General features: G+C 38.0%; 1 protein-coding gene across 2 annotated transcripts in view; it reads right to left on the bottom strand.

Annotated features, from left to right (window-relative positions):
* Positions 1 to 394: 394 nt before the first annotated feature.
* Positions 395 to 10,026, bottom strand: part of LOC134823008 (proteasome subunit beta type-1-B-like) — a 96,633-nt gene continuing 87,001 nt past the window's right edge. For both annotated transcript variants that reach the window (XM_063834315.1, XM_063834314.1), the window contains exons 2-6: positions 3,381 to 3,482; positions 2,358 to 2,527; positions 1,393 to 1,549; positions 985 to 1,103; positions 395 to 801 (exon numbers count right to left, since the gene is read on the bottom strand). In XM_063834315.1, the coding sequence (XP_063690385.1) occupies positions 634 to 801; positions 985 to 1,103; positions 1,393 to 1,549; positions 2,358 to 2,527; positions 3,381 to 3,459 (693 nt within the window). In that variant the 5' untranslated portion in view covers positions 3,460 to 3,482 and the 3' untranslated portion in view covers positions 395 to 633. The remainder of the gene's footprint in view (positions 802 to 984; positions 1,104 to 1,392; positions 1,550 to 2,357; positions 2,528 to 3,380; positions 3,483 to 10,026) is intronic.

Below are 10,026 nucleotides of genomic sequence, written 5' to 3'. Positions count from 1 at the left end.
AAATGTCCTTTTGAGGAGCCAAGCCGTAACGTACGTAACGTACGTGCATCATTGTACTCGCGCGCACCCTGCAAAGCTAACCTCGTTTATATTTCTACCTTTACGAAACCGCGCGTCTTCCGATAACTACAACATTACACAGTGACCGTTGAGTGTGCATACCCGTGAGCGTCGACTCCAAATCTTCAGAGGTTCAAGAATCACGATTCGATACTGATAACTTGGAATTTGAATCAGTGAATGACCAAGAATTGCGAGTTATAAATTATTTTTCGCTCATGCATAAGCTAGCTTGCACTTCGATCAAGTGTGCGACTTTGTAACTGGATTTTCATCAGATCGTAGAAAATCTGGAAAATGTTCGCACAATATTTTGGAGACAAAGCACAAGCGATTACGATTTCACAATAAATTTCTATAATTAAATGTAACAAATATTGGTAGAAATCCAAACAACTGATTAACCATATTAACCATTCTAGCTCAGCTAGTTCAAAGATTCTATGCCCTTCTCTCCTCAAAAAGCTCCGTTTTTCAACTGAAGAATAAGTTGATAAATTGTGAAGTTTTCTTTTACATTAAGTCATAGCTAGAAAAGGTCCCGTCACCCCGGAGGTTCAATATTGGCCCTGTTTAGTCTGATCGGAGGGGGAACCGCTGGGTCTCAATACCATTAGCATCTACCACACTAATCTCAACCTCGTCACCAGTGTAAATGTCACGTTCAGAGGCAGCAGCAAAGATGTCACGGACCATGGTACGGGCTCTGTCACGTGATAGAGGTGTTGGGTCTACGTTCGACTGAAAATAAGGGGTATTTGTTGGGTCATCTTGTTGTTGCGAACATTGATCATTGATAAAATCAAATAAATACTAGTCTTATAATATAAACAGTTATAATAATTAATGTCATATTATGTATTATTATCTATCATATTAATATTATATATGTATATATTATTATGTATCATATTGGTCACTGACCTGGTTTTTATATCCAAGTTGGTTGTCCAGAAGAGGTTGAATAATAGCAGAAGCAGAACCACTAGCTCTGTAAGTCTCACGCTCGTAAGATCCAACAGGATCGTAGCTGAAGACACACCCTGAAAATAGTGATGTTGTGATCACATTTTAGGAGAACTTCAGTTCAATTAGTGAACAAGTTTATTAATTGTCTCTCTATCATGTGTTTATGTTTGATAAAAAATGTTTTTGGGAATGGTCCACATTTTACTTTTTGTCCATTTTTACTCCCTTCCCCTCAAATCTTGCCAGCAACATCAACCAACCCCCCCCCCCCCCCCCCTACCTTAAACATCAGCTTTTTGTGAATGTGGAACTTCAAGTTTGTTGCCACAATTTGATAAATAGTTTATTTTTAATTTATATTACCTTTGCCGTTGTTATCAATGCCAGCAACCATGTTGTAAACCCAATAAGGAAAGAAACGTCTGTAGTAGAGGGTAGAAGACAACATCTGAGCCATTGCTTCGCAAGACATGTCTTTACCGTGAGTGTGTTTGTATTGCTTTAATCTGGCATCTAAACTCTGAAAAATAACACATTACAGAAGCAGGCCAGACTAGAAACGTAATAGTGTGATCAGTGAAAATAACAGCACTGCAGTTGCATAATATTTAAACTAAATGTGACGAACCCTCTAAAAATAAATCCTTACCTTACGAGACATATTTATGTTCGACATAATTCCGGTGACCTGAATGATTTGGGAACGAAAATATGAGAATTTTTACCGAAAACCGCCACATTTTGTACCCCAAATTAAATCATGTTATTTGGGGATTTTTTTTCATCTCCTTATTTTACAAAAATGAAACCCAATATTTGAGAAAATTAAATACAAAAAATCTTCTCTGATCAGCTGTTCCATCTTGTGAACAATTTCTCCGGAGCCTTTGAAAGTTAGCCTCAACTTAACTTATAATCCTCCAGAGGGTATATGAGACCGACAGTGTTTGTTATCTTCCACTAATCCCGAAATTTCACCGCCGTGGCCAATAAAGTAGTGACAGAGCTTGCTAATTTTTAATGGAACGTGTCCAAAATCATTTTTAAAGTAATTCATGATCGCATACTAGTATAGTGTCCATTAATTGTTTGATGGATCATATTTATAAATTATTATATTGAAAAGTTGATAGTAAATCAATTAAGTCATAATTAAGGAAAATACATGAAAAATAATTTGAGGAAAATAATGATGGTGATTGGTGACCTAAATTTTGGTAGTCCGAAAATATGGTGTTTTTTTTTAAAACCACCGACTTTCGTACCATTTAAATATGTCTCGTAAGGTAGTCAAAATAAGCACATCACCATGGAGATGAAACCCCTACCTTAGTCAAAGTAAGCACATCACCATGGAAACCAACACATCCCAACAACCCACTCTTTGTCATCTTCTTGACTTTAGAAACATCACGTGATAAGATGGAATATCCTTCACTGAGTCGAGTGTCACAACCAACCACTGAAAAATCCTCCCCAGCAACAGCTACCACTGTTCCTGATCGGATGAAGAAACGGTAAAAGATTGATTAGATTGAAACTTTAATAGTTATTAAATAATAAAAATGCATCATAAATTATAGACTCAGATGCAGTCAAGGAGGTGAACTATAATTCTTTTGTTACGCGACATTGATCTGTGGATTATATGATTACAATTGCAAAACAAATGGACATTTTATAGTTTATTAGAGTTCCCTCCTACACTACCTAAACGATTCGCACTGGAGCACATACTGAGATAAAACCCTGATTTAAAACTCTCCAATTTAACATTAACTGTACAATTTGCTTGTTCTGATTGAACGGTACATCCTGAGTCGGTACACAGTACCAAAGTGTGAACTGGAAAATACACTTCAGAATACTGTGCATGTGGTGCACACGTTGACTTGATGCAATCACAGAACAGTACAATATATATTATAATAAGTGAGCTTACGGTAATTTCACAACTTTAAATCATTTATATTTCGAATAAATCTGACATAACTGAGATTTTATTTTTTGTCTGTGACTTTATGGTTTATCAAAGGAAGACTATTCTTTGCCAATCTCAATAAATGTAATTAAGGGGGTATACACCAAAACAGGGCCGGGGTTTGTGTCGGCCAGATATGAATAATGATTGACTTATAGTGAATAGTCTCTCAATAAAACAAATTATGCTTTTCCGAAAAATGCACTTTAACCAGGAAATGCTCGATTACAGAATTAATATGTATTCTTAAACAATTTTTTGGTGTGGAAACGGTGCGCTAGATGGTCACTGAACTTTCTATGAGGTCATTTGGGCGGGACATTTTTGGTGTATGCCCCCTTAAGAAAGGAGAAGATATCTCAAGACAAACCTCCATTCTGAGCGTAGGGAGAGAATCTGTGTTGAACAGTAGGGTGCACCTTATAGTGGTCATCAACTAACACTGCCATATCAATGTTGTGTTTTCTTTGCTACAAAATGATTTACGTCAAATTTTATTTACTTCAAAATGATAGCTACAATCGAACTTCTATTTTTCATAGCTCATATCACACACGCAATATACAGCACCAAAAAGTTGAAGTAATTTGAATTCAACCCTTATATTATACTCAGCTGTAAAAGATAAAATTCTAACTTCTTTTTTTTTAATTATTAAAAGATACTTAAAAACTTGATAAGTTGTGCCTACAGAATACCAATTTTACGATGAAATGAAATGAAATGAAATGAAATGAAATGAAATGAAATGAAATGAAGTGAAATGAAATGAAATGAATCGAAATGAAATGAAATGAAATGAAATGAAATAAAGCATTTTTATCCCGCTTATATCAACAATCCAAATAAAAAATAAAGATTGCCGATGTCAAAGCAGCTGGCCTCGCGATATAATCCAAAAACTAGATACTCAATGGCACGCTTGTTACACCAGCTTTAGCATCAAAGTGGAGCAAGGATGAGGATGGGATGTGCAAGCTGTGTGGTGACAAGTTGGGAACTGTGCCGCATATCCTGGCTGGTTGTCCTGTGGCACTAAGTCAAGGGAGATACCGTTGGCGCCACGATAAGGTGCTTAAACAAATAGCAGACCAAGTTAAATTCCATTGTGAGCGGAGAGTCAACAAGAGGAAGAGTTCTTGTGTCACCCGGAAAGCCATTGAGTTTGTTCCAGCAGGAGGGAGGTTTAAGGAGGTGAAAAGGTCGAAAGTCAGTGAGTTTGGGATTCTGAGTGGGGCCACTGATTGGATAGTATTAGCAGACCTGGATAAGCAGCTGAAATTCCCGTCGGATATAGCAACGACCAGATTAAGACCAGATTTGGTTCTTTTCTCGAAAGCTTCCAAGAGAGTAATCTGGTGGGAGCTTACAGTACCGTCGGAAGAGAGAATAGCTGCATCCCATGAGCTTAAGCTTGATCGGTATAACAGTCTACAAGCGGAGATACAAGCTAATGGGTGGCCATGTTTTAGCTTTGCTGTTGAGGTTGCTGCAAGAGGTGTGGTTGCAGCAAGTTTGGAGTGTGCATCAAGGAAGATTGGTCTGACTGGGAGAGCCCTCAAGAAGTTGGTCAGAGATTGTGGGAAGGATACAGCCCATTGTTCAAGATGGATTTATCTGCTGTCTAGGAAAAGAGAGTGGGAGATGAGAGCTGTTTGAGCTTTATGACTTCACCTAACAGCCAGAGGTGCCATAAGCTAACTCGTTGTAAATCGCGAGCTCTAGCAGGTATCCTCGGGTGATTGTCAGATCAGATGGTGGTCCAAGAGAGACTGCTGGGGCGCCTGACAGAAAACCGTATCGCAATGAAAGCCCCGAAACGGTGTCAGGTTTGTGACTGAAGATTCTGATCAAGCTCAGGGTTGAGTCTACACAGACTCAACCCTTTTTTTTAGCACTGTATAGTTTAAGATATTTATAGCTTATTATAACCATTGATACAACGACCATAATTTTTCACCAGCTCTCCAATATCCATCTTAAAGTTGCATTTTATATCCTCAAACTACACAATTTAAACTTAGGCATATATAGTGTAGACTTTCTGTCACAACAAGACTGTAACCCATAGTAACAAACACAAACAGAACCCCTAACGTCTGCTAACAATTTTCTTCTGATGAGCCCTGTCTCTAAAAACTCAACTGAACTAGCGTTTTGGTGTGTGCAAAAGCTTTCAGGCACGCACATTCCCTGCCCCGTTCGCGTTAGTTACATGTCCCTTCAAAATCAAACTAACAGTCAAGGACAAAAAGTCATACACCAAATGAGCATTATATTTTTAATATAAATTGTTTTACATCTCTTTATTCTGTAAAATGTGCTAAAAATTAAATTTCTTGTTTCATTGAAAAAATTTCTTGTTTCATTGAGTGTCGCCACTTGCCGATGCCAGTTGTTGCGAGAAGACACTGATGTAAGTGGGAAGTTATGTCTAAGAAACAGCGTGTGGTTCGGGGTGCCAGTTGAACGCATGTAAAAGGGAGGGTATATATCCGTATTTCGCTGCTAGTGATGCAGTCCTTGGCCCAGTAGCTAAGGCTTCCCCGTTTCTCGCTCATTTGTGCTCTGATGGGATTGTGACCTCTGCGGGGGTCAAGTGCAGGATGAGTGACATGGCCGACCAGGAGAAGGTTGTTTTTGGGAGGTGGAGTAGAGTTGGTTTGGTGTTGTGCCTCCGCAGTTTAACTGTATCTTTACCCTTGAATATTCTAGTAACAAATATAAAAACCAAAAGTACTTATTTGACTTCTTTTTTTTTAAATGTATCACACACGGTAAAAACTTATGGACGTATATCACTCATTATTATGTATCACGGTCTATCAACCTCTGATGGATAGCTCGATCTTCAGGTGATTGATCTGGAGATACGAAAACAGTATAGTGATCTTCACACAGTCTCAATTTTTGGCATTTACTAATATTTGATGAACGGTACTAGAATTACCTAGCGAAACTTTGACTGGTCTCGTCTTGTCGGCTTATTTCCTCCCAACCCGGATAGCTGCGAAAAGTGGTTTTTCTTCAATCTGCTGAAAAATCACGTCAACTTTATTGCACAGTTTCTCTTCATCAGTCTCCTTCAAACCAAAGATGAGCACATTCCTACTGCGATCCTCTTCCAATACAGCATTCTGTACAACCTTTTTCAAACTCTTTTCTGTAAGCACAGGTGCAGTTTTAGACACAGCTTGACTTTATGACTTCATCTCAGCTTGGACAGTGTCTTGAACGGCGCGGTGGAGTGCACGGATTCCAACTGCTTCGATTTAATTTCCAGAATTTCAGCCTGCAGCTTGATAACAGTACTTTGCGATCGGATAAGATCGCTCTTCAACTCCTCCATATCTTTCTTGATATCCAGAAACGTTTCATTCATTGACTAAAACTGACTTCACTGGCTCTTTTTGAACGTTTCAACTGAAAACTCTGTTTTATTGTCACAGTTCGTAGATTCCAAGAGTTCAGTGAATTAACAGTGATTACATAAAGAATCTGAAAAAGAGTTGACTTCAAAATTACAATGGAAAATTGCAATGCAATATTGCAATGCAAGATTGCAATGATTTTGATAAAATGACATTGTGATCCGGCGTGATCAATTATTTTAAGTGTTCAAGTAGAACAACTGCACCCCTGACTTATTAACTAGGGATAAGAGACGTATATGTTAGGACATTTGTATTTTGATAAAATTTAAAGTTTGGTGTGTGAATTACATTTTCATTTTGAAGGATTGAAATATTAATATTGGATATTGGAAAAGCATATTTTGGCCTTAATAATAATGCAGCTTAGTTCTAAGTCTCCTGTATTCAAGAAGACGAGAGGTTCAAATGATCCTTTCTCTGTTCCCAGTATCCGATCTTGAAAGAGGTTTTTTTCTTCATGGTGCAGGTAGACGGACAGTAAAATTTGATGCGGCACATACATTAACCATCCTTTCATCAAAGAAAGTGTACTCAATTGCTGACTGTAGTCCACAACCAGACACATTGAGTCTAGCTCCATTGAGAAAAGACAATTTTTTTTTTTGAGAAAAGACAATTTTATTATTTATCACCAATTCAATACATAATCAATAAATATATATCCGAATAAATTTGATTAAAAATTAAATGATACAAGTATGCTAGCAGCCAGCGCGCTTATATTTGAGAAATATTCACGCTGTTAAAATGGGTTTTACCACACCGCCACTCACATTAGCACAGTTGGTGAACGGACCCAGGCGCTGTTAAGCTTTTATGAGCCCTGGTTGACTGCTGAGAGTGGCGAAGGGGCTGATATTAATTTTATCTTAGTTTAACCTAGATTCCAATAAGATTTTAGTTTTGTGTTATAATTATATGATTTTTATGTGATATTTAAGTTACAGCTGCTTGCAATACATTATTGCTTAAAAATTGTTAAATATGCTCGCTATACGCTTAATTTTAGATACCGTTTGTATATATACATATCAGCTCATAATACCAAATAACAATAATAAATAAATTAAAATAAAAGCATTGAAGAGGTCCAAAACCAATTCAAGCATGACACAAAGTTGAATACATTTTCATCGGAAGCTGCAAGCTTATTAACGTTTGATTCCGTACGTTCATGATCCGTTATTATGCATTCACCTTCAGGCGGTGTCGACGGATCATGCGAAAAGGGTTTTTGACAGGCTGTGCCCTTACCATAATTAAACTGAACCATTGCCTGATACGATGTAAACAAGAGTGTTGGATAGGTGAGCCGCGCAAGCGCTCGCGCATTTACATCAAATTCATATGGATTGACATGGAGTAATGCAATGGGGGTCCGAATATTCGAGCATCCTGTTTCTTTCGGGAGGTTTGCTATTGTATCTCTTAGAGAATTGTACCTCATTGGCACATAGCCTCCCTTTTTACAAGATATTATCATTAAATCTAAAATAGCTAACAATTTATTTAATTTATTTCATTATTAACAATTTATTTAATTATTAACCATCCTGATGATGGAGTAGATGAAGTGTTTTGAAAATTGTGTGAATATATTTGATTGTTTAAAGGCCTATGAAGAAAAAAAAAAAGAAAAAAAAAAAGAAAAAAAAAAAAAAAAAAAAAAAAAAAAAAGGGGGGACCCCCAACCCATGTAGCTGATACACCTCACAGCAAGTAGACCAAAGTGGCTCTTGCTTGTGAAGGGTGTATCAACTACCCGCCGAGGCGGTGGGTTGGGAGTCCCCCCTGGGATCATTTCGTCCGTAACATTTTACACATTATAAAAGCTACAATAAATTATCTATAAAATTTACATAAACAAACTTAAGAGACCTCAAAGCTCGTCTTCTGAGGAATGAGATTGAAGGATACGTCATCCAGTCCAAGGTGCTGGGCTTTTTGTCTTCCTCTGATTCCCCTGAGTGCTATGAGTGTGCTTCGTAGCAGATCAAACCTGAATCGTGTTCTGATGTGATTTTTGACCTGGCTCTTAGCTTCTTTATTGTGGTCAGCTATCCTTTCAGAAATACGATCTACAAACACAGTGCAGAGTGGGCCCATACCTCCGGATGTTGTAAAGACTAGTGGGACAAAGGACCCTTTCTCTGACTGAAGTACTCTCTCCTCATATAGATCTTTCTTCTCTTTCTCATGCGCACTGTAGATTTTATCTAGTGGCTTAAATGTATTGGAGTCGCAATTAGGATGAGTGACCCTGATGTCAAAGAATGTTCTTTCGAATGGTGCATACAGTCCAACAGCTGCTACGTCCAGACGGGCTTCATCCTGGGTGTTGGTCTTCCTGGAGAATGAAGTTGGTTGGACAGGTAGGAGTGCAGGTTCTATCCTTACATCCTTACACTTTGCTTCTTGAAGGAAGAAAGCTGCAGTGTCTCTAATGGCATTGTGGCGCATGCAAACATATCCACCTAATTTACAATCAAGGGAGTGGTAGACACTGTTTGCATGTCCGCAAGCACATTTAGAGGGCACTCCTTGGATCTTCCATCCATAGCGTAGGCGTATGCTGTCTTGGAACTCTTGCTTGTTTAGAACATAGTTGAGGTCCTTTAGAGGTAATGCTGAAAGCCATGTTGATGCTCCCTTCTCTCTTGCTCGGTTTAAGTGGTTCTTAAGAAGATGATCTGACCCATTATAAAGCATCTTGAACCTTTGTGATAGAAACTCATCTTTCTGTTTTCTCATTTCTTCTTTCTTTTCCTATGAAGAGCTTAAATGACCCATTCATTCATTCAGCCGTATGATACAAAGTAATGATGCAGTGGATGCAGACTAATTCTTTTGGATGGAGATCTTGCCATCAGCCATGTAACATGAAGATGTTTAAAGTTCAGAAATATTGGTAGCAATGAACCATATCGGTTACTTATGTATTGTGCTCTGCCAATTGCAACACTCGATTTGATTTTGCTTTAAGATAAGATAAGATAAGATTTAAAATTATGCCTCTCTGGGCATCTCATACAAATATAATTACTTCAAAACTGTACAATTTGCGTTTAATAAACTATTGAAATATAAATTAAAAGAAGTTAACTGAAAACTTCTTGGCTGATAAGTGCCTAAATAAGGCCTTTTAAATTGACCTTCTTCCTCTTAGCTATTATTGGATTATCTTTCATATAATTTCCCAGTGATGACCAAGCTTATTAGCTCGATATCCACTACTAAGCCGAAAGGCATCTAATCTACTTTTAAAGCCTGTGACTGATTTACAAGCTTTAACAAGCGGAGGCAGGCTATTCCAGTAGCGTAGTACTCTTTGGGCAAAGAAATCAGTCTCATTTGTGGTGAATCTATGAGTCTTTGATCTAGCAGCAACGGTCCTACCAGAACGACCAAATAAATCGGAACCGTAACCCACAAAGCCTTCCTGGATCTTGAACATCTCAATGAGATCTCCACGAACCCTGCGTTCAAGCAGGGTTGTGAGGTTCAGCTTATCCAGTCTCTCTCTGTAAGTCATGAGTCCCAATCCATCAATCATACGGGTGAACGATCTTTGAACACCTTCCA

This window comes from Bolinopsis microptera, chromosome 11, assembly GCF_026151205.1.
Source record: "Bolinopsis microptera isolate Bmic1 chromosome 11, MBARI_Bmic_1.0, whole genome shotgun sequence".
Taxonomy (NCBI): Eukaryota; Metazoa; Ctenophora; class Tentaculata; order Lobata; family Bolinopsidae; genus Bolinopsis; species Bolinopsis microptera.
This window is presented reverse-complemented; position numbering and strand designations above follow the sequence as displayed.